At 43.0% G+C, this 24,655-nt stretch overlaps 2 protein-coding genes and 1 pseudogene across 7 annotated transcripts in view; 1 reads left to right on the top strand and 2 right to left on the bottom strand.

The window, feature by feature from the left end:
• Positions 1 to 432: 432 nt before the first annotated feature.
• On the bottom strand, positions 433 to 3,392 carry RPS27A (ribosomal protein S27a). Its single transcript, XM_038006949.2, has 6 exons — positions 3,325 to 3,392; positions 3,161 to 3,225; positions 2,624 to 2,678; positions 1,848 to 1,933; positions 1,118 to 1,249; positions 433 to 664 (listed from the first exon to the last, which is right to left on the bottom strand). Exons 2-6 carry the CDS (start codon positions 3,206 to 3,208, stop codon positions 515 to 517), a joined length of 471 nt encoding a protein of 156 aa, XP_037862877.1. The 5' UTR covers positions 3,209 to 3,225; positions 3,325 to 3,392; the 3' UTR covers positions 433 to 514.
• Positions 3,393 to 3,439: 47 nt separating this feature from the next.
• The window catches only part of CLHC1 (clathrin heavy chain linker domain containing 1), a 65,103-nt gene continuing 43,887 nt past the window's right edge, over positions 3,440 to 24,655 (top strand). The window contains exons 1-5 of one of the 6 annotated variants that reach the window (XM_073023002.1): positions 3,579 to 3,802; positions 10,531 to 11,611; positions 13,681 to 13,939; positions 18,413 to 18,600; positions 23,588 to 23,721. In XM_073023002.1, the coding sequence (XP_072879103.1) occupies positions 13,763 to 13,939; positions 18,413 to 18,600; positions 23,588 to 23,721 (499 nt within the window). In that variant the 5' untranslated portion in view covers positions 3,579 to 3,802; positions 10,531 to 11,611; positions 13,681 to 13,762. Of the gene's footprint in view, positions 3,542 to 3,578; positions 3,803 to 3,828; positions 4,035 to 10,530; positions 11,612 to 13,680; positions 13,940 to 18,412; positions 18,601 to 23,587; positions 23,722 to 24,655 lie in introns of those variants that run through there. The other 5 variants (XM_073023003.1, XM_007970601.3, XM_007970602.3 and 2 more) reach the window with 5 other exon arrangements.
• Positions 10,999 to 11,522, bottom strand: LOC103221005 (cysteine-rich DPF motif domain-containing protein 1-like; annotated as a pseudogene).

Below are 24,655 nucleotides of genomic sequence, written 5' to 3'. Positions count from 1 at the left end.
CCAGAATCCATTTTTGAGTTGGCAACTTTAGCCTTTAACAGAAGTATGCTTAGCCAAGGTCTCTTTTAAGCCAAGGTCTTAATACCTACACAAACCGTGATTCTCAAAGACAAGAGATAGGCACTACTGGCCACTGAATGGGTAAAGGGAAAGGATGCTGCTCATCACATGACAGACCCCACAACAAAGACTTACCTGGCCCCAAATGTCTATTGTGTTGAGGTCAAGATGGACAGAAACAAAAACTGGCTTGTATAACTTCTGCCAAAGTATAGGTATTCTAAGAAGTTACTATGAATTGAAAATATCAAGACCTTTACAAGTGGTTGGCACCTGGCAGGTATACAGAACCACTGGGTCACACAATCCCCAGAAGCAACATTCATACAGTGATAGCAGTAGCACTAATAAAGGAAATGGTGTGACCATCAATTTGGTGCTTAAAAACTGTTCTTTTTACTGCAATGAAATCCAACAATAAATGTTAGTTCGTGTCTTTTATTAACTCATACAGTTACTTGTCTTCTGGCTTGTTGAAGCAGTAAGTCAGACAACATTTGCCACAATAATGTCTGTCAAAGTGGCTTGCCATGAACACCCCAGCACCACATTCATCAGATGGGCACTCTCGACGAAGGCGACTAATTTTGCCATTCTCATCCACCTGAAAAGTACAAACCTGCTGTAAGATAATTTTACAACACATTCTGAAGTCTAATTTAAGTGACTCAAAGTAAGTTTTTACTATGTAATACTGGTAGTTTTCATGCTTACAAACCAAAGCACCCTAAATTCTCACCAGTTATTATTAGTACAATGAAAAGATTCATTAGTCTTGGGACTTCTGAACACTAAAGGCCAGCTTTGCAAGTCGTAGACAAAGACCTGAACCCAGACCCGACTTTAAACTCAGAACCCTATTACATAAGTGATTTCAAAAACCAAACAGGAAAAACCCCACGAAGTCTGAATTTCTCATTTCCAGAATACCTCATTTAAACCAAAGTGGGGTAATACTGGATACTTAAGTCCAAGAAAATACTGACAAGTTACTATAAAGTTTTCCAAATAGGCCAAGACTTTGCTGACATTCTGCCCATCACTTTAACTGGCTCACCTTATAATATTTCAGGACAGCCAGCTTAACCTTCTTTCTCTTGTGCTTATTCTTCTTGGGAGTGGTGTAAGACTTCTTCTTCCTTTTCTTAGCACCACCACGAAGTCTCAACACAAGATGAAGAGTAGACTCCTGTTAATGGAAGAATGATGTAAGCTTTCATGATTCCACTAAGAATGGGCACACCCAACATTATGCATCTCTTAGTTAAAAGCAGTAGCAGTACACAGTAACATTTATGAGGTAATCCTGCTGCCCCCATCCCAATAAAGTATCTGATTCTTAACGGTTTATAGGGAGATTAAAGAATGCATTACATTACACCATGGGATGCAACTTGCAAAATTCATAATGGGAAAAACTACAGTAGCGCTTCTCAAGTATCAGTATAGGAGTTACCTAAAAATCTACTGCTAATCTAATGCCATTCTCCCCTTTTGCGTGTCAAAATGTCCAAAATACACCACATGGAGTGGCTCACGTCTGTAATCCTAGGGCTGGGAGGCCACGGTGGGAAGATCACTTAAGCCCAGGAGTTTGAGACCAGCCTGGGCATGGTGGTGTGTGCCTATAGGTCCAACTACAGAAGGCTAAGGTGAGAGGACCACCTGAGTCTGAGAGATGGAGGCTGCAGTGACTGTGCCAAAGTCAGAGCCTGTCTCAAAAAAAGTAAAATTAAAAATTTCCAAAATAACATTTTTTTAAGAGGCTGCTCTTCCCCTAGACAGACCTTTTGAATATTGTAGTCAGACAAAGTACGTCCATCTTCCAGTTGCTTGCCAGCAAAGATCAGTCTTTGCTGATCAGGAGGAATTCCTGATAAGAAAAAAACAAGAAGTCACAGCACACGAAGCCTGTCATGTGCTCCAGATTTATAAGGTAACACGCCTTAATTAAATACATGGTATTAACAGCTGACCATAAGCCCTTACTAGAGGTTAGGCATGGTTCTAAATCTTTACACATCACATTTTACTGCATTTAATCTTAGGGACAATACTGGGCTGTCTGCAGTGGCTCACGCCTGTAATGCCAACACTTTGGGAGGCCGAGGTGGGGGGATCACTTGAGGTCAGGAGTTCCAGACCAGCCTGGTCAATATGGTGAAACGCAGTCTCTACTAAAAATACAATAAATTGGCCGGGCGTGGTGCTGCACGCCTGTAATCCCCATTACTAGGGAGGTTGAAGCACAAGAATCACTTGAACCCGGGAGGCGGAGGCTGCAGTGAGCCGGGACGAGCCAATGCACTCCAGCCTGGGCAACAGAGGAGACTCCCATCTCACACTAAGTAAGTGTCCAAATTCACACAAGTGAAATACACCTTAAGGATTCCAATCTAGGGACTGTGCTCCCCGATCACAAACATTTATTGTGTTATTCCCCAAGTATTTTGCTTTGTCAATCTGCCCTTCCCCCCCTCACCATGAGCAGATATGTCTAGCACCTACAAGTAGGCTGAAGTCTCCACAGGTTAAGTTTTCTTAACTACAAAATATTACTTGCCTTCCTTATCCTGGATCTTGGCCTTTACATTTTCTATCGTATCCGAGGGTTCAACCTATGAATGTTAAAATGAAAGTATGTTGCTTACACATTACGGAACTACAGCAGAACTCATTTAGTTTGACAATTACCACTGAACCGAACCGGCGACAGGGCTGAAACCTACTCAAGAGACCTATTACCCACCCAGTGGGCAACCTCCCAAGTCTGCTACCGGAAAGCAGCACCTTCATCTCCCTAGCCCAGGGCGGGCGGCCGCCACAGGGCCACACGTGCTCGCGCCCGGCGGGGGGGAGTTACCCGGCGCAGCTCCTCCGTTTTAACTAGCTGGAACCCCTCGAGAGGTGAGAGGCCCGCCTTTGGCCACCGAAAATCACCTTGAGGCCGTTGCTCAGCAAAAGATACTCATTTCAAAGCTTAAGTTTTAGAACCCAAATTCGGAATCATTGTCTAAGTCATGGAAAGCAGCGCCGGTCCTAAAATCCACCTCAGGACCTTATTCGGACCTTGGCTTCCTCATGACCACCTGGCCCGTACCTCGAGGGTGATGGTCTTCCCCGTAAGGGTTTTCACGAAAATCTGCATTTTGGTGGCGGCTCCACCTGAGGTTGGGGAAAAGGAAGAGATGGGATAGGTCAGGGATCACAACAGAAGGCGGCATACGGCGCTAGCCCCAGAGCAGCCGAAGAGCATACACTCACCGCAGATGGCGGATCGGAAAGGAAGAACGCCGCGCAGGCCCACGGGGTTTCCCGGCGCCCCAGCCGAAAGACCCACCCCTTAGGCGACCACACCAAATGCCTGACTGCCATCCCAGCGACAATCCAACCCGGTGCTAGACCAGGACGTGAAACTCGTTTCTCCTCTCCCTAACCGGGGCTTATTTCTCACTTTAGCCTTCGGAATGCTTTCGAAATGGTAGGTTTAAGCAACGTAAAAAATGTTTTAAAAAGGTTTTTCCCGTGCAGTCAACGTGGCTAAGAGAATTTTTAAAAGGAGGTGGGTCGAGGGGGGCCTCATTGGGGAAGAGGTAGGAAATGGAGGTGTATTCTGGGAATTGTAGTTCTCCTCTGCTTTCTTCTACTTTGGACTACTTGTCCCAAGATGCAGTTCCGCCTCCCAGATTCCCTAGTTACTATCGCTAAGCACTAAAGTCGGTGTTTGGAGAAAGGGACTCAGGTGAGGACTGGAGGGAGGATGAAGCGGAATAATGGTTTCCGGAGCGTGGAAACGGGCCGGAAGTGACTAGGAAGAAAGGTTAAGGGGCGGGCCGAGAGTGCGGGGTACGAAAGGTGTCCTTCACCCGCTTGCAGAAGCGGTGAGGGGCAGAGAATCAGCGATCTACCAGCCGCTCCTGGGCCTCCAAGGGAAGGGAATCTGCATGGCCTGCTCCAGGCAAACTGAAAAATAGGTGAAATCTTCGGAAGCGGGGGTTCAGCCCTTTCTCGCCTGTAGCGCCTCCCTGCTTTCAACCGCCAACTCTCTCCCAGCCTAGGGAAGAAGAGTCTGAGTATTGTGTGTCACTCCTTAGTGTGACAAGCTTTAATATGTTTAAAAATCTCAGGAGTTTTCAAATTTTAAAGTGAAGCCGTACGGAAAAGAAACCTGCAGAATGGTTATTTAGTTGTAGAATTTCCAAATTTGGGCTTTGGGAGTCTTGGATCTGAGAGGAAGTTTTGGGGATATGTATCTGGTGCTCTTCCGGCAAGGAGGCCAATTAGAAGCAAGTTCCCCCTGTCCTTTCTCCACTCTACAAACCACAGAGTCCTTTCTAAGGAACCTTCTTAATGTCTTCTGTATTTATTTCTTCATCCTCTACCGCCTGCGACCCCATCCCCAAATTCAGACCTTCATTTTCTCTTGTAGGGGTTCCGTATGTAATTCTTTCTCTCTCCAGTCTTTTCTCCTTTCTAACCCCCCTTCACTATTCCTCCAAAATATTCATTCTGAAAGGTAAATGTGTGTTATTATTCTACTTAAAATACCTCACCTTCAGGATACAATTCAAATCTCTTAGAATGACATGCAGCCTCTGCCTTCCTTACAACCCAATCTGCTAAACCCATTACTTTACATTTTAGTAAATGAAGCTAATTTAATTTCCTGACTTATGCTCTCCCGTGTTTTGGCATTTCTGAAGATTCCGATCATTTCTTCTTCCTGGAGCGTTTTTCCTTTTTCCTTTTTTTTTTTTTTTTTTTTTGTGCGTGGGTGTGGGCGTGTGTGTGTGACGGAATTTCGCTCTGTCGCCCAGGTTGGAGTGTAGTGGTGCGGTCTCAGCTCACTGCAAACTCCGCCTCCCAGGTTCAAGCAATTCTCCTGCCTCAGTCTCCCGAGTAGCTGGGATTACAGGCACCCACCACCATACCCGGCTAATTTTTGTATTTTTAGTAGAGATGGGGTTTCACCATGTTGGCTAGGCTGTTCTCTAACTCCTGACCTCAAATGATTCACCCACCTCGGCCTCCCAAAGTGCTGGGAGTACAGGCGTGAGCCACCATGCCCTGCCTCCTGGAACATTTTTCATACCATAGTCCGCCAACTAGTCTCTACAACAAAATTTCCCAGAGTTGCTTGTACACATTGTCTCTAATCTTTCCCTTCTGTTGTCTGAACCCACTCCTGTCAGGCTTTTGTCCCCACCATTCTGATGGGATATCTCTTGTAATGGTCACTAATGACCTCCATGTTGCTAAATTCAATGGCCATTTCGTCTTATTTGATCTGTCAGCAGTATTTGACACAGTTGCTCATTCCATCTCTTTTTGAAACCCTTTCTTTATCTGACTTCCCCTCTTTGCGTTTTTCTGCCACCCTGGAGGCTCTTTTCCAGGCTCATTTGCTGCTTCCTTTTGATCTACCAGACCTCTAACCATGGAGGTCCCCAAGACCCAGTCTTTGGACCTCTGCTTTGTCTGCATTTTCTTGGTTATCTCATTTTGTTTAATAACTTTTAAAGTCATCATATGCAAATGACTCATAAACTTATCTGTCACTCAGACCACTTACCTCAACTTCATATTCACATATCCAGCTATGTACTCAACATCTCTAATGGGCAGGCCCCAAACGGTTAATTTCATGAAATTGCTCTTCCCATCTTTATATATAGCAATTCCCATTTCTCCAGTCACTAAGGCCAAAAACTTGATGGTCATCCTTGACTGCTCTTTTATATCCCACATCTTACTTACCTTGGCTGATCTTGGCTTTATTTTCAAAATATATTCAGAACACTTCCCACTACCTCCATTGTTACCAACCTGATTCAAGCTACCATCATCTTTTGCCTTGATTATTGATTGCAGTAGCCTCCTAACAGTATTTCCAGCTTTGACCCTTGCGTCCTATAATCTGTTTTCCACAGAACAACAAGAACAAAATTTTTCTTTTTTTTTTTTTGAGACAGAGTTTCACTCTTGCTGCCCAGGCTGGAGTGCAATGGCACAATCTTGACTCACCGCAACCTCCGATTCCCAGGTTCAAGTGATTCTCCTGCTTCAGCCTCCCCAGTAACTGGGATTACAGGCATGCACCACCATGCCCAGCTAATGGTGTATTTTTAGCAGAGACAGGGTTTCTCCATGTTGGTCAGGCTGGTCTCAAACTCCTGAACTTAGGTGATCTGCCCGCCTCAGCCTCCCAAAGTGCTGGGATTACAGGAATGAGCCACCATGCCTGGCCAAGAACAATTATTTAACATGTTAAGTCAGCTGTCACTCTTCTGCACACAGGCCTCTAAAGGCTTCGCATCTCACTCAGAGGAAAGCCTAAATTCCTACAACTGAGGCTGTTGCTCCAGCTCTGGAACAAGTAGAGGCCATAGTCCAGTGTTGCTCCTCTTGCCAAGTCTGCCCAGAGAAGGGACCTCTTTTTCTAAACCGCACAAAGATACCCCCTGGGCTGATAGTAGTTCTGCCCTCAAGACCCTATATCCTACATAATCTGGCAGTTACCTCTCTGACCTCATCTCTTCTCTCCTTTTCTCATTCTCTTCTAGCCCCATGGGCTGTCTTGCTGTTCCTCAAATGTTCTGTCCCACCCTGAGGCCTTTGGACTGGCTACTGTCTTTGCCTCAACCACTCATCTCCCAGGAATCTACATGACCTGCTATTTTCAGATTTCTGAAATGTCACCTTATCAGTGAGGTCTTTTGTCTGTCATGACTTACTGCCCTTATAGAAAATAGCATCCTCCCACCTTCCTTACTCTCTATGCCCCATACCTTGTTTTATTTTTCTTCATACAACTTAACCCCATCTGCCATACTATATTTCTTTCTATCTATCTATCTATATAATTTTTTTCTTTTTTTTTTTTTTGAGACGGAGTCTCCGTCTGTCGCCCAGGCTGTATTACAGTGGTATAAGTTCAGCCCACTGCAACCTCTGCCTCCCTGGTTCAAACGATTCTCATACCTCAGCCACCTAAGTTGCTGAGATTACAGGTGTGAGCCACTGTGCCCAGCTAATTTTTCTCTTTTTTTTTTTTTTTGAGACGGAGTCTTGCTCTGTCGCCCAGGCTGGAGTGCAGTGGCCAGATCTCAGCTCACTGCAAGCTCCGCCTCCTGGGTTTATGCCATTCTCCTGCCTCAGCCTCCCGAGTAGCTGGGACTACAGGCGCCCGCCACCTCGCCCGGCTAGTTTTTTGTATTTTTTAGTAGAGACGGGGTTTCACCATGTTAGCCAGGATGGTCTCGATCTCCTGACCTCGTGATCCGCCCGTCTCAGCCTCCCAAAGTGCTGGGATTACAGGCTTGAGCCACTGCGCCCGGCCAATTTTTGTATTTTTTAATAGAGACTGGGTTTTGCCATGTTGGCCAGGCTGATATCAAACTCCTAACCTCAAGTGATCCACCTGCCTCGGCTTTCCAAAGTGCTGGGATTACAGGCATGAGCCGCCGTGCCTGGCCTTTTTTTTTTCTTGCGTGCTGTCTGTCTCTACATGAATGTAACCTCTATGACATTACGGACTTTGTTTTGTTCAATCCTGTGTCTCCATTGTCTAAAATAATGGCAGACAAACAATAGGTGCCCCCCAAATATTGAGTAAATAAATGCAGCACAACTTAAGCATTGCCCTAGATTTTGTTTTACTAGATGTTTTCCCTCATGTTTCCTTGCCCCCTTCCACAGGCTGATGAGATGCCCCTCTGGCCTTCTGTAGCCCATTGTGCTCACCTCTGTCGCACTGCCTTTTCTGCTTTGTAGCAGTGGCTCATTTACTAGACCTGGAACACTTGACTAGGAACCCTTCTGACTTGTCAACATATCCCTAAACGTCTCATATGAATGAATGAATGAATGGTAATCTTGGTTGGTTTATGTAACTCAATGGCATTTTGTAGATGCTAAGGAGCAATCACTTTAGCTGTGTTATGGTTTGAGAGCACCACAAGTCCAATGTTATAAACAGACTAGATTGTTGTTCAGTGATTATTGATTATTCAGCAAACATGTTTGAGTACTGCTCTGCTAGAAACTGTATTATGCACTTGCATGCATATGGTGGAGGAGGGATAATGGGAAATGAGAACATTTTGTTTCCTAATCTTGTCAGGCTTATAGCCTAACAGATGAGACAGAATATAAACAGGAAGTCTGTAAGGCAGTGTGGTGGAAGAATAATACCATGATGGAGGAAGTGCACAGTATTATGGGAGAACATAGCAGTGGCATCTGACCAATTTTAAGGGAATCCAGGACAGCTTTCCAGAAGCTGAAGAAAGAGTAAAAGCCAAGTGAATCAAAGTGATAGTATGTATGTATTTTGGGGGTTGGGGCTAATGTAGGAGGATGGTCTGCAGGGAGGGGGAGAAAATTATGAAAGATCCTAAGGTAAGAGAGGAAGTTCATGGGAGTGGGGATGGGGATATGGGGCAAAGGACAAGGACATGAAGAGAGTAAATTTGTTCAAAGAACAAGAGTAATTGGTTCCTGAAGGGCACTAATAGGCCAAGTAAAGGAATTTGGATTTTATCCTAAGGGTAATACTATAGGAAGCCACTGGTGTCCAAATGTCACTACCCCCTCCCTAATGACAACACTCGTTTCTTCCTCTTTTGACTTTTATCTTTTACTTTTTTTTTTTTTTTGAGACGGAGTCTTCCTTTGTTGCCCAGGCTGGAGTGCAGTGATGCAATCTCAGCTCACTGCAACCTCCGCCTCTAGGGTTCAAGTGATTCTCCTGCCTCAGCCTCCTGAGTAGCTGGGATTACAGGTGTGTGCCACCACACCTGGCTAATTTTTGTATTTTTAGTAGAGATGGGGTTTCATCATATTGGTCAGACTGGTTTCAAACCGCTGAGGCCAAAGCAGGCTGATCACTTGAGGCCAGGAGTTTGAGACCAGCCTGGCCAACATGGTGAAACCCCATCTCTACTAAAATTACAGAAAATTAGCCAGACATGGTGCCCTGTACCTCTAGTTTCAGCTACTCGGGAGGCTAAGGCAGGAGAAGCACTTGAATTCAGAAAGTGAAGGTTGCAGTGAGCCGAGATCGCGCCACTGCACTCCAGCCTGGGCAACAGAGCAAGACTGTCTCAAATCAAAACAAAAATAGTGAAACTATCTGACAATGGGGGAATAAATTAATGGAGCATCATACCATGAAATACTGTGTAAGCTTTAGAAGTCATGTTTTAGAAAACGATTTAACAACATGAAAAAGTGCTTTTAATATTAAGTGAAAAAAAATGTGATGCACAACTGAATATAGAGTTTAATTTCAAGTTTTATAATGTTTGGAAGGAAATATTCCAAAATATTAAATAGATATTTATTTCATTAATTTTGTTTGGTTTTTATTTTCCAAATTTTATACCAGAGTATGCTTCTGTAATTAGGGAAAAAGTTACGATGTTTTGCCTTGCCAGCCATTATTAAGCAAGCCAAGAGTTCTGTTTGAACTTAATGTGACTAAATCTTAGGAACCAACTTCTGTATCCAACTTCAGTCAGACAATGATTTTTTTTTTTTTTTTTTTTTTAAGTAAAAACTCCTTTTTTTTTTTTTTGAAAAGGAGTCTTACTCTGTTGCCCTGGCTGGAGTGCCGTGGTGCGATCTCCGCTCACTGCAACCTCCACCTCCCGGGTTCACGCCACTCTCCTGCCTCAGCCTCCTGAGTAGCTGGGACTACAGGCGCCTGCCACCATGGCCGGCTAATTTTTTTGTATTTTTAGTAGAGACGTGGTTTCACCGTGTTAGCCAGGATGGTCTCAATCTCCTGACCTCGTGATCTGCCTGCCTCGGCCTCCCAAAATCAAGTTGGGATTACAGGCTTGAGCCACCGCACCCGGCCCTTCAGTAAAAACTCTTTATTCATTCCTTCATCGTGTGACAGTTGGCCTTGAGTATTTACAAAGAGCAGTTCCTGCCTCTCAGAACTCTAAGCAGACATTCCAGAGCTTACAGATCAGTGCCACACCAACTGCTACCTGGAAGCTTCAGGGAGATGGGGAGCCTGGAAGAGGGGATGCTGCAGGAACCCTGGCAGGCAGTGGGGTCGGGCTTCGAAGGCACCCAGGACTGAATTCAAGATGGCAGGGGGCAAGCAGGCAGGTAGCGTGTTGGTCATGAGGTGCGGGGTGAGGGCAGGAAGCCCACAGCATTACTGACTTGGGGTTGGAAGAGACAGATTGGAGGGGCCTGAGCTGAAGCCAGAGCCTGAGGGAACTGGAGAGGCTGTAAGCCAGCACTTAGCTTCCCAGGAGACCCCAACCATTGCTGGGTCCAGAGTGCCCTGGGAGAACGTCAGGTATCCACACATATTTCAGTGGAAGATTCTTTTTCCAAACATTTGCTGGTTCTTTGGGTTTTTAATTATAAACAGAGTACATGATCAATGTTAAAACCATTTTCCAAGCATCACATAAGGATGGGAAGTAAAAATTATATATCCTGCTCTAGACCTTCCAGACTGGCTCCAGAAGGCAGCTGCTGTCAATGATTTTCCTTACAGAGAAACCACTGCAGCCACCTACTGTGTGCCATGGCCCCGACACAGCATGGCGTCTTCCCCCACACGGACCTGCAGGTAGCCTCTTAGGAGCTGCCTTGCTGAAGGAGGTCATCCCTCTCAGTCACATCTGAGCAGCACTCAGGCCTCGGCCCTGAGGGTCATGCGGGGGCGCCTGGCCCAGTTCCCTGCTGTGTCTGGTCTGGCATCTGTCTGCCTTTGGGCTACCTTTTCAGCACAGTTCCCTGGGCCTGTGGCTGCTCCAAGCTGGACTCCAGCTCCCCTGGGCTGCAGTGCTGCTCCCTATGGTCCAGAAACAAGGCCGGGCACGGCGGCTCCCAGCTTAGCAGCATCTCTGGCGCAGGCTGGCCCAGGAGCTCCCTGCAGAGTGCTGCCCGTTGACTCAGCCCCAGCTGTACTCACGTCCGAGAACCGGGCTGGCTGGGGGGCCTCTGACGGAGCTTTCCTTTTCTCCAAGCCTTGCTGAATTTCCTGAGGAAAAGCACGATGTTCTCCTGGACAACAGAATCTCTTGAAGTAGAATAAACTGCACTCCTTTCTAGTCTTCCTTTCTCAGCTTCTCCTGGACCGCCAGCTCCTCAGTGCGCCTCAGACACTCCCTACCCGCACTGCGGAGGCTCCTCCTGCCCTGGCCATCTCATGCCCCCTTGGCTGTTGATACAGCTCCCCTGTGTGCATGTCGCCCTGTGCCAGATGCTCAGGGACTTCTCAGACTCCTGGATCACTCCGAGTACACTGGCCACACAACCTGATGCACAAACTGCAGCGCCAGCCAAGGACCAGGAATCTGACCTTGTCGGAGATAAAGGGATCCTTCATGACAGCTTTCCTCCAGGACTATCGACTGGGTGTAGGGAGCTGTCAAGGCATAGAGTTCATACTCAAACACTTCCGGAGCGCGGCACTCTGCATAAGACGCCATCCAGCTCCTTTGACTATGGAATCAAGTACAACATTATCAGCTGGCCTCTGGCTCCTGGTTGTGACCTCCCCTCTTCTGAACTGAGCTTGGTGTGTAAGGGCGTATCAAGTTGTATGGGCTTCGCCACTGGGTGACCCCAAATGCAACTCCAGGAAGCGCGGGTTACCAATGACTTTAAAGTTTCGATCAGCTGAGCGCGGTGGCTCTCGCCTGTAATCTCAGCACTTTGGGAGGCCGAGGCGAGTGGATCACGAGGTCAGGAGTTCAAGACCAGCCTGGTCAACATGGTGAAACCCCCATCTCCACTAAAAATACAAAAATTAGCCAGGCGTGGTGGCGGGCGCCTGTAGCTACTCTGGAGGCTGAGAGGGGGAGAATCGTGTGAACCCGGGAGGCGGAGCTTGCAGTGAGCCGAGATCGCGCCGCTGCACTCCAGCCTGGGCGACAGAGCGAGACTCCGTCTCAAAAAAAAAAAAAAGTTACTATCCGATCGCGGGCGTGAGTGAACCTGATCCCGCTTCTCTTCTGAACAGCCGGGCGTCCGAGGCCCCTGCCGAGGCTCCTGGGGGCGGCGTCTGTGAGCAGGGACCGCTGAGCGGGTCCGGGGCGGTAGTGGTCCCCGCGAGCCTCCGCGCGCCCTCACTCGCCCCAGCGCCGCCCGAGGTCAGGGGGGACCGTCCCGCGAGGCCGACACCCCGCTCCTCCATCGGGTCCCCAAAGCCGAGCTGCCGCGCCGACCCCTGGCGCTCAGAGCACAGCAGGCCACGCAGGTGGGGAACTCAGTCCCGGCGAGTAGGAGGTGCCCTGAGGCGGCGCTGGACCGGCCCACGGCGTGCTCGCCCCCACCAGGCCGCAGCCGCTTATGATTCTTTTTTTTTTTTTTTTTTTTTTTTTTTTTTTGAGATGGAGTCTCGCTCTGTCGCCCAGGCTAGAGTGCAGTGGCGCAATCTCCGCTCACTGCAAGCTCTATGTGGCTGCTTGAAAGCTCTACGCTGAAAAATACTGTTATTTTTTATATAATTGAGTGTTGGGTTTTTGCAGAAGTCCTGACCTCTTTTTGCTTAGTACTTTAATATTAAAGATGATTATAATAAAGTTTATTATAAAATAAATACTTTTTTTTTTTTTTTTTTTTTTTTTTTTTGAGACAGAGTCTCCCTCTGTAGCCCAGGCTGGAGTGCAGTGGTGCCATCTCGGCTCACTGCAAGCTCCGCCTCCTGAGTTCACGCCATTCTCCTGCCTCAGCCTCCTGAGTAGCTGGGACTACAGGCGCCCGCCACCACGCCCGGCTAATTTTTTGTATTTTTAGTAGAGACGGGGTTTCACTGTGGTCTCGATCTCCTGACCTCGTGATCCGCCCACCTCGGCCTCCCAAAGTGCTGGGATTACAAGCGTGAGCCAAAAATAAATACATTATTTATAGCTGTTGTGTGCTGGATGAAGCTAGGCCAGATAAGCGTAGGGGTCGTAAAGTATTTGACCTTGTTTGTGTCAAGAGGCTTACAAACTAGTTTTCCCACATGACACAAATAAATATAAAATACCAAACCTTCTATTAGAAAGTGTGAATTATACATGAGAAACCATCAATTATATGATACATGTGAGAGGAGTTGTGCACAGTTAGGAAGAGAACAGCTCTTCATTGACTGGTGTTTGGTATTTCTGTGTTTCTGTCCCAGAGCAGCAGCATATGGCAGTGGAATAACATAGTTTTTTGTTTGTTTGTTTGTTTGTTTGAGACTGAGTTTCACTCTTGTTGCCCAGACTAGAGTGTAATGGCGCGATCTTGCCGCAACCTCTGTCTCCTGGGTTCAAGCGATCCTCCTGCCTCAGCTTCCTGAGTAGCTGGGATTACAGGCATGCGCCACTATGCCTGGCTAATTTTGTATTTTCAGTAGAGACGGGGTTTCTCTGTTCTGGTCAGGCTGGGCTCGAACTCCCGACCTCAGGTGATCCACCTGCCTCAGCCTCCCCAAGACCTGGGATTACAGGCATGAGGCACCACACTTGGCAGCATAGACCTTTTAATACATAGGTTGAAGTATTTATCACAGCGACAGATGGAAAATTTTTTTCTGAAGAAAATATATTTTCAGATCAATATGTGACTTAATTTTAAAAATTATTATATTAATTGTTGCTCTTTTTCTTTCAGGCTTATCAAAGTTTTGGCTTTGTTGCAAGAGCAGGTCAAGATTTAACTTTTCTTCAGTGAGCAAGTGTGCAGATTGTCAAATATGTCAGTTCATCAAATAAGAAAACGTGCAGTTCTCCCACCTATCATTTGTAGAAGTGACAAGGAATTTTTGGAAAGTATGCAAAGATACATAATTACAGAAACTGAAAGACTGGGCTGTAATGAGGAAGGACCTGCTGATGAATATTATATCATATACCGAAATGTTTTTGATAAGGTATCATAATGCTCTTAAAACAATTAAGTTTTCATGAAGATAGCAATGATCTATGTTGACAACCAATATTCCTGCCTTAGAAACACTACTGTTTGAATGATCACATTCCATTTGCTGATTTTGAGACGTTCATCCAGTTTCTCAGAAAGGCATGAATGGGAAAAATGCACTTCTGGATTTGTATTTCCTGACTGTGAATGAGTGTTTCAGTTATCTTAGCTTGAGAGCAGATTATAAGTTTCCTTTATATATTTTTTTAAAGACCGAGTCTCATTGTATCACCCAGGCTGGAGTGCAGTGGCACACTCATATCTCACTGCAGCCTCAAAATCCTGGGTTCAAGTGATCCTCCTGCCTCAGCCTCCTGTATAGCTGGGACTACAGGCTTGTGCCGCCACTCCTGACTAATTTTTAATTTTTTTTGTAGAGACAAGATCTCTATGTTGCCTAGGCTGGTCTTGCACTCCTGGCCTCAAGCAATCCTCCTATCTTGGCCTCCTAAAGTGCTGGGATTACAGGCATGAACTACCAGCGCCTAGCCCAGACTATCAGTTTTTGATTAACTACCTGGCTGTATCTGCTCTCTGATAATAATTTTGACCTTTTCATCTAAAAGTATCATCTGATTTATTAGGAATTGGGCTGCAACAGGAGCATGATGCTTCCTTGTTATTTTGAGTTTGTTTGTGGTATCATTAAAATCTTGATTTAGATTTGATCTAACATTAAATTGAGGTTCCTTGTATATTGGAGTTCTGTCTCGAATTATCTAGTCATGGTTTACAAGAAATTAGACTGGACTTAATATTGGAAATATGGAGATCAGCTTAGAAAATGCTATCACTTTGTGGAACATATTTGATTTTGCTTTTTAAGGTTTTAGAAATACCTATTATCCTTCTAAACAATTGCCGTTTGCCCACCAATCCTAATTTATTTATGCAGCCCTTTTTTTTCCACCCCATTCCGGGAAGATGCCCTGACAGTGAAATAAATGAAATCAGCATCTTTCTTCTTTGCCAGAGGAAGTACTTACCTTAAGACTTCAGTAAACTGTTGGTCTCTGAGTAAACAGCCACAGGCAAAATAGAAACTCAGTCTTTTAATTTTTAAACATTATACACTATGACTCTTATGTCTGCTCTAAATAAAAACCTAGTGCCTCACTCTAAGGGAAAGTGAGCATATGATAGTGATATATACCTACCAGAATAAGGAAATTCGTTGATACATATTCATAGGAGTAATAGAGAGAAACAGAGTCTTTCCTTCCTTCCTTTTTTTTTTTTTTTTTTTTTGAGACGGAGTCTCACTCTGTGGCCCAGGCTAGAGTGCAGTGGCGCAATCACGTGATTTTGGCTCACTGCAAGCTCCGCCTCCCGGCTTCACACCATTCTCCTGCCTCAGCCTCCCAAGTAGCTGGGACTACAGACGCCCGCCACCATGCCCGGCTAATTTTTTGTATTTTTAGTAGAGACCGGGTTTCACTGTGTTAGCCAGGATGGTCTCGATCTCCTGACCTTGTGATCCACCCGCCTAGGCCTCCCAAAGTGCTGGGATTACAGTCGTGAGCCACTGTGCCCGGCCTTTCCTTCCTTTTATATCACACAGAAAATCTATCTTTTAGAATTGGTACATTGGCAGGTTAGCTTCATTTTATATGCGTTATGATCAATGATACTGCTCTTGGTGTTTTAGTTGTTAAGGAATGTATTGAATGGATGTTTAAATAAAGATAATGTATTTAATAGGTTTTATAAATATCAAGAGTCATGCTGCGACTCTACTGTGTGAAATTAGCAAAGGAAAGTCATAACTGTAACGTGTATCTTTGCATGCCCGAGTGCTAACACTTGTCAGAATTTTTCTTACATAAAGAGCTCTTTGCTTTGCATTAATGTAGTTATAGTGAAGTCATTTTGGAGGTATTGTTGGTAACTTTAATTCCTAGAGAAAACATACAGTGTTAAAAAGAAAATAATATTGACGTCTATAGTCCCTGTTTCTTTTCTCCTAGTGAGGAGAAAAGATTTCCATTTATACTATTTGCACATTACGTAATTGTAAATTTTACCTTGTAAAGAATTCTGTTCTTCAGGACTGAGAGGGGATCTAGAAATGGAAGTCATTTGGTACTTTGAGAAACTTTTCTTCTAGCTTCTTGATAACAGATAATTGACCTTTTTCATTTTCACATTATTTTAGCACCTTTGATTATTAATGAACTATTAATGACTGTCTTCTTTGATCTTCCTACCCTCTTAAAAGGAACTAGTTGGGCAGAAGATAAAAGTGTCAGCTTGCATCTCTGGGTACTTTGAACCAGGGAACAAATACCAAATTGTGTTTAAAATCAAAGATAGATGGTTTGACCTGGAGAATCATGCCTGAATCAAAGCAAGGAGGACTTGAAACTCATACCAAGAGTTAGGGGTGGATTGCAGGGTGAATGAAAAACCTAGTAAGCAAAGAAGACCAAAGCTTGAAAGAATGAGCTTTTTTAGAAATGGATGACTTACTCAGCTGGGTGCAATAGCTCGTGTCTGTAATCCTAGAACTTTGAGAGGATTGGTAGGAGCATTGCTTGAGGCCAGGAGTTTGAGAGCAGCCTGGGCAACATAGCAAAATTCTGTCTCTACCAAAAAAGAAAAGGGGGGCGGGGTTATGGAGGTAGCTGGACTCTGTAAAGTGGCTGACCTTTCGTGTTCCTGTAGCATATTGTACAAATAGTTCAGATCCGTATGTAGTAGCTGAGGGGGAATGAAAACCATACCTCTTCTCCCTCAGACCCCTGTAACTGGTAAGTATAGCTATGGTTATTTTCTTGGATTTAGTAGCAGCCTTAATGCAGGAGTCTCAAACTTAAATGCCTGCAGAGGCCACCAAGGTAATATAAAAGAGTTAAGTGGGCTGGCTATAAGAGAATAAGGAGTGGTGGGGATTGTGGTAAAATGAAAAACCAACCTAATCAAAAACTCCAGCTATTATTGCCATTAAGGAATAGGGGTTCCATGGAGGTAGATTTTTCAGAGTTTGCAAGAGAAGCTGAAAATGTGGTTTTGGGGTGAAATTTCCTAAATTTTAAAATATTTTGTTGGTTAAGCAGAATTGCCAGCTGTATTCAACCTGTGGTGTGCCAGTTTGCATATTCTACTTTAGTGTATTTTCTGTGCATTCATAAAGGTTCCCATGAGTGCTCTTCTGAAATCTGTTTCTTCTAGCAAACAGACTTGGGAGCTGATCATGATACCACTACATATTTATTTTCTACTCATTAATGTATATGAACTGTCTTGGATTGTTGGAGCATATCAGAGGAGTGTATGAAGCAGATGGCCAGGAGCAACAGGGTACTTAATTTGGAAAGCCACAGATTGATGACCTCTATTTTATTAAAGATTCTTGATATGGGTGGATAGGTAGTGTGGTCATCTCCATGGCACTTGCCAGGAGATCAATAATCTCCTTATATCATTTGCTGATAGACCAGATGCCTTCCTAGATAATTTTTCTAGATATTGCCTAGGTAAAGAAAGCCAGTGGGGGATATCAGAGGCTAGAGATGTAGAAGGAATAGAAAGCATAATTGCAGCTTTCTGAGAAAATTAGAGATTGAGCCTGTCTATTCTCTATATTCATCAATCCCTCTGAAATTCTCATGTGCAGAATTTGGAAACCATATATTATTTATAACTTTTCTATTTTTATTTTTTGACTTTTTAAAAAATGTTTCTTTATTTTTGCATGGGTACTGCATATATAATATTAACAAAAAATGAATAAATAAACCAGTAAAGGAGATTGTACAATGGAAAGTCTGGCCCTTCTCATCTCAGATTCAACTTCTCCTGTCCTTCTCTGCAGGCACCCACTGTTTCTGTTTTCTTCTGTTATCCTTCCAGAGATTTTCTGTGCCTAAACACCATTTGAAGCCATGAATGTATAGTGATGAGGGATTTTTTACAGTTGCACATGACATCCTGGGATTAGAAATGCAATTAGATATTGAGAATATTGATGAGCCAATAGGAGCTGATGGGTTAGAAAAATAAGGAGATGAAGAGAATCCAGGATTTTAAGGTTTAAATGAAGTTAGAGACTAGATTTGGAGGGAGTAAGAGAAGATACAGAATTATATTTAAAAGATTCAGAATTTGGAAAATTAGAACTAGTATTAGTTTTAACTGGAATCATATAATGTATGTGTTCATACCAAGTAGAACAAAAATATGGTCTTTTTTTCCTCTCATATTTAAACTCCACATTATCTACCATAATGTTCCACAAAGAGCACATATTTAGTAAATATTGCCTTTAGTGTCCAATTATGTTTGAGCTTGCGGTAAAGTTTAGATTTCTAATTGCTAATCATGTTTCATTTAAAAAATAATCTATAATGTTATTTGCGAGAATTTCAATCCATAGTCTTTTAGAAAAAATATCAATACCATAGGCAGAAAAATAATATTTCAGGTAATAGAGCATGTCACTGCATACAAATCCGTTCTTACTTCAATCAAAAAAGAATATGATGCCTTTATTGAGACAATAAAGAAAGGCCGAAGAACTGCATTTTGTCTTCATGGAAAACTTAAAGGTTTGGCAGCAGAGCCTACAGCTTTGGTATATCACAGGAAAAGAACAATCCAACTTGAAGCAAAGTAAGTATTTTAGTAACTAGCCCAAAAGATAGTAGTTGTTGCTTGATTATAATAACTAGCCAGTATAACTCTAGCTGGTGGCTCTTAGTCTTATTTTTCAATTTTATTTAAAAGACACATTTTTATGTTACCTTCTCCTAGTAACTTGAAGCTACTGTATTATTTACTTCAATTAAAAAATATTACCTCTTAGTGTGTATATATATATATATTTTTATATATATATATATATATATATATTTTTGAGACAGGGTTTCATTCTTGTTGCCCATGCTGGAGTGCAATGGCGCAATCTTGGCTCACTACAACCTCTGCCTCCTGGTCTCAATCTATTGTCCTGCCTCAGCCTCCTGAATAGCTGGGACTACAGGTGCATGCCACCATGCCCAGCTAATTTTTTTTTAATATAAAAAATAGAGATGGGGTCTCACTGTGTTGCCCAGGCTGGTCTCGAATTGCTGAGCTCAAGCAATCCTCCTGCCTTGGCCTCCCAAAGTGCTAAGATTGAAGGTGTGAACCACTGTGCCGGCTCAAAAAGGCAAGAGTGGGCAGTTATAGTTTTTTTGTTTGTTTGAAGTAGGGTCTTGCTCTGTTGCCCAGGCTGGAGTGCAGTAGCTTGATCTTGGCCCACTGCAACCTCTGTCTCCCAGGCACAAGTGATCCTCCCACCTCAGCCTCCCAAGTAGCTGGGAGTACAGGCACAAGCTACTATACCTGGCTAATTTTTGTATTTTTTTTTTTTTTTTTTGTAGAGGTGGAGTTTTGCTATGTCAGGCTAATTTTTGTATTTTCTGTAGAGGTGGGGTCTTGCCATGTTGCCCAGGTTGGTCTCCAACTTGTGAGCTCAAGTGATCTGCATGCCTTGGCCTCCCAAAGTGCTGGGATTACAGGCATGAGCCACCACTCCTGCCCCTCTTAGTATAATTGAAAGCACATTGTCGTATCATAAAATGAGGGTCCACATAGGGTGGCTCATCACCTGTAATCCCAGCACTTTGGGAGGCCAAGGTAGGAGGATTGCCTGAGCCCAGGAGTTTGAGATCAGCCTGGGCAACATGGTGAGTCCCTGTCTTTACAAGTTCAAAAAAAAATTAGCTGGGTGTGGTCCCAGTTGCTTGGAAGGCTGAGATGGGAGGATTGGTTGAGCCTGAGAGATGGAGACAGGTGAGCCACGATTGCGCCACTGCACTCCAGCCTGGGTGACAGAGTGAGAACCCATCTCAAGGAAAAGAAAAAAAAAGGAATAAAATAAAATAAATAAGGGATACAGGTAATTGCTCCAGGTAATTTCCTCCATGGAAGATTTAATAGTATCATTTCATAATTACTATCTGAATTAGAGCACTTAATCCTGTTATTCACAAAGGTAAATGACCTACTGGGAGAGGATAAGATGCTCAGTCTTGTTGAGTAGTCTTATATTTTCAGTATTACATTTGGTCAATGATGGATAAATTATTTTTATAGATAATTTTTTTTTTTTGAAATGGAGTTTTGCTCTTGTCCAGGCTGGAATGCAATGGTGTGATCTTGGCTTATGGCTCACTGCAACCTCCGTCTCCCAGATTCAACCGATTCTCCTGCCTCAGTGTCCCAAGTAGCTGGGATTACAGGTTCCCGCCACCACGCCCAGCTAATTTTTCTTTTTGTATTTTTAGTAGAGATGGGGTTTCACCATGTTGGCCAGGCTGGTCTCGAACTCCTGACCTCAGGTGATCTGCCCACCTCAGCCTCCCAAAGTGCTGGGATTGCAGGCATGAGCCACTGTGCCCAGCCTTTTATAGATAATTTTAAATCAACTTGGAAAACTATGCAAAGTTTGACCTCCATTTCTGGTAATATGGCTGGCTAGATGTTGAGATGGACCTTCCTACTGGGGAAAAACACTACATAATATATTTTTTCAAAAATCTTTCCAAAAGCATCAGAAAGTCAGAATCAAGGCATAATCTAACAGAAGACAAAAGATAAGTGGAGCACTAAAACTGCTTTGACCCTGAGAACATTTTTTTAAAAACTAGTGACCATAATTTTCAGTTTTTACTATCACATGCAGAATAAAAGGCAAAGCCCAGGATCGCTCCACATGGTATAGTCTATTGGGAAACACTCACCATATAAAGCTAGGATGGTAAAAGGCTAGGTATACCATCGTAGGGTGAACCACAGGTAAACTGCTCCAACCTTGGGAATGCAGGGAAAATTGCCCTTTACTCAGTTGATTGCTGATGGGTATACAGTTTATTTTGGGCCAATGAAATGTTCTGGAATTAAATAGGGGTTGTGGTTGCACAACTATACTAAAATTCCTTGAATTATGTATACTTTACAAGGATGATTCTTAAGGTGTGTGAACTATATCTCAATAAAGCTATTATAAAGTGATATGGAGGACAGAGTGAGAAGGTCATATTATTCTGTCTAATCACAGCTCTACAATGAAGAGAATATGGGACACAGACAATATTTGAAGAAATAATGACTACGAGTTTTCTGTCTTCTGTTAGATTTTGCCCTGATTTTGAGTTTCTGATGCTTTTGGAAAGATTTTTTAAAAATATATTATGTAGTACTTTTTCCCAATAGGAAGATCTATCTCAGCATCTAGCCAGTCATATTACCAGAAATGGAGGTCAAACTTTGCATAGTTGTCCAAGTTGACTTAAAATTATCTATAAAAATAATGTATCCATCATTTACCAAATGTAACACTGAAAATATGTGAAAGATACCGACTCACAGATTCAACAAACCCAAAGAATCCCAAGCATGATAAATACTAAGAAATACTCAACTAGGTTCATCTTAGTGAAGTTGTCAAAAATAGAGATCATAAAATTAGCATAGAAGGGAGCAACAGTTAGATACTTTCTCATCCATGTGGTAACATGTATTAGAATTTAATTCCTTTTTATGGCTGAATAATACTCCATTGTATGGATGTACTACATTTTGTTTATCCATTCATCTGTTTTTAGACACTTGGATTGTTTCCATTTTTGTCTATGTGAATAATGCCACTCTGAAAATTCATGTACAAGTATCTGCTTTCAGTTTCTTTTGAAAACCTGCCTTTTTTTTTTTTTTTTTTAACATATCTTTCGTTTATAAGCACAAATCAATTTGGAATAAAGCCAGTGGATATTTTATTCCCACAATCCTTTCATTAATACTGCAAGCTTTTACTCTGAGCCATCAATAGTTACCAAGAACACTATATAATAATCAGAAGCAGCAGCCAGCAGTATCTACTGACAAACTTGTTTTTTATTTTATTTTTTATTTTTTGAGACGTAGTCTTGCCCTGTCATCCAGGCTGGAGTGCAATGGCATGATCTCAGCTCACTGCGACCTCCGCCTTCCAGGTTCAAATTATTCTCCTGCCTCAGCCTTTCAAGTAGCTGGGATTACAGGTGCCCACCATCACACCCAGCTAATTGTTGTATTCTTAGTAGAGATGGGGTTTCACCATGTTGGTCAGGCTGGTCTCAAACTCCTGACCTCATGATTTGCCTGCCTCAGCCTCCTAAAGTGTTGGGATTACAGGTGTGAACCACCGAGCCTGGCCCAAACTTGTTTTTAATTTGCCAAAAACACTGTGACATTTATATATTGACAAAAATTATCTTCCTGATCAAATTTTACTCAGGCTTCCCTGAACCCTTTTCAACTAGGCCCGACTTTTGGACTTCTACATTCATCTCTGCACCATTCTGTTTTAGCAAGAATCCTGTAAAGTAAGTTTAGCCAGAACTCCCCATCTATGACATGTGATCCCCGAACCATCCTCCAGGTGATGTCTAGTTACCATGGCCTGCCTTCAACAGAAATCCTCTTAGGTCCGTTGATCCAGATTCTCTCCTCACATCTCATGTTTTCTTTTAGTAATTTGTCATCCACTGACCCCACCTTGCTCCTTAGCTATAAATTCCCACTTGCCATGTCATATTCAGATTGAATCCAATCATTCTCCATTGCAGTGGTTCCTGTACCTATTGGCATGGCCCCTCTTGAAAAAGGTCTTCCTTACCATGCTTTAACAAGTGTCAAAAATAATTTTTCTGTGTGTATTTTAATATGTTATTTCTCCCTTGGGCCAACATAACTAGGAAGAAAACTTCAAATAATGCTTAAGAAAAGTTTATACTACCTTTTGGTATTCAAAATTTTCATTTCTAGGTAAACTTAATTTTATCTCAGGGAAGTGCTGTCCTTCCTCTAGCTCTAGGATCAAAATTACTGTAGTGGACTGAATAACAGTTCTCAAAGACATCAGGTCCTACTCTCTAGAACCCCTAAATGTTAACCTTATTTGGACAAAGGGTCTTTGCAGATGTAATTAAAGATTTTGATATAGGAAGGTTATAAAAGTAAGCCCTAAATATGATCATAAATGTCCTAATAAGAGGGAAACAGGAGCTTTGCCACAGGCAGAGGAGAAGGCGGTATGACCACAGAGGCAGAGAGTGAAGTGATAAAGTTAGAATACCTGCAGCCCCAAGGCTGGAAAAGGTAAGGAACAGATTCTGAAGGAAGCATGGCTCTGCCAACACTTTGATTTTGGTCCGGTGATACTGATTTTGAATTTCTGGCTTCCAGAATTGTAAGAGAATAAATTTCTGTTGTTTGAAGTCACCAAGTTAGTGGTAATTTGTTACAGTTGCCACAGGAAATTAATATAATTACCTACCAAAAGAATTTTTAAATTACAAAAGTAATTTTCTACTAAAGAGAATAGTTTGTGGCCATATTATTGTGATTAGCACTTATGAATTTCCAGTAGGGTTCAGAATCGTAGTATGAGATTTTATTGATGCTCAGAAAGAAAATTGTTCCTCATTTGTGAGGCTAGATAACTTTTTCAGGGCATTTCACCTAGTCCATAATGGTTCAAAATAAAGTAATGATTTAAACTGTTTTACTTGAGGTTTTGTGGTTCAAGAATTAAGTTAGTTGAAAGACATAATAAAGACTTTCTGTTTTCCAGAATGAGGATTATTGAAAATAATTCCTCGAAGATTCAATCTCAAATAGATCAAATCAAGCAGTCTAGGGCAGCGTATGACACGAAAGAAGTAAAATATTGTACTTTCTCCAAAGATCCTTCAAAACCTATTCCAGGTATTGTATTTTGTTTAAAATATTTGAGAGAAATCCTGATTATTTCCAATTTTTTACCTAAGCCACGCATTATTATAAATGTGCTGATGTATGTGCATCTTGCACATGTGTGTTGTACACAGTTTTAGTCAGGACTCTAGGTAGATTCAAGGGAATGGAAAAACAAACTCTAAAAGATTGAGTTTCAGTCAGCTGGGTTATATGAAGTGTAATGCAGTGACTCCTGAAGTGTGGTTCCTGTATCAATGTCAGCATCACCTAAAGACCTCTTAGAAATGCAAATTCATGGTTCCCATCAGATCAGAGACTTAACTGTGTCAGAAACTCGATGGGTGGAGTTCAGCAGTGTCTTAACAAGTCCTTCAGGATTTTCTTTTCTTTTTCTTTTCTTTTCTTTTCTTTTTTTTCTTTTTTTGACACCTAGTCTCTCTCAGGCACCCAGGCTGGGCGTGCAGTGGTGAGATCTCGGCCCATAGCAACTTCCCTCTCCAGGGTTCAAGCGATTCTCGTGCCTTGGCCTCCCAAGTAGCTGGGATTACAGGTGTGTGCCACTATGCCCAGCTAATTTTTGTGTTTTTAGTAGAGACGAGGTTTCATCATGTTGTCCACGCTGGTCTCAAACTCCTGGGCTCAAGCAATCCACCTGCCTCAGCCTCCCAAAGTGCTGGGATTAAAGGCATGAGCCACTGTGCCCAGCCACTTCAGGTTTTTTTGATACACTCTAAAGTTTGAGAACCACTGGTATAATATAAAGTAAACTGTAGTGTATTAAGTTTTGGTGGATATTGTTGATTCATGTTGATGTCAGCATTCACTGCTTCCACATCTTCAGCATAATACTGTTACCATATTTTAAGAAATTGTAGTATATCCTGGAATTCATCTAGGATATGGAGAGGTTTTTACGATGAGTGGATAGAGGAATTACAAATAT

The sequence above is a fragment of the Chlorocebus sabaeus genome, chromosome 14, assembly GCF_047675955.1.
Source record: "Chlorocebus sabaeus isolate Y175 chromosome 14, mChlSab1.0.hap1, whole genome shotgun sequence".
Classification (NCBI taxonomy): Eukaryota; Metazoa; Chordata; class Mammalia; order Primates; family Cercopithecidae; genus Chlorocebus; species Chlorocebus sabaeus.
The sequence above is the reverse complement of the archived record's forward strand: the minus strand, read 5'-3'. Positions and strand labels throughout refer to the sequence as shown.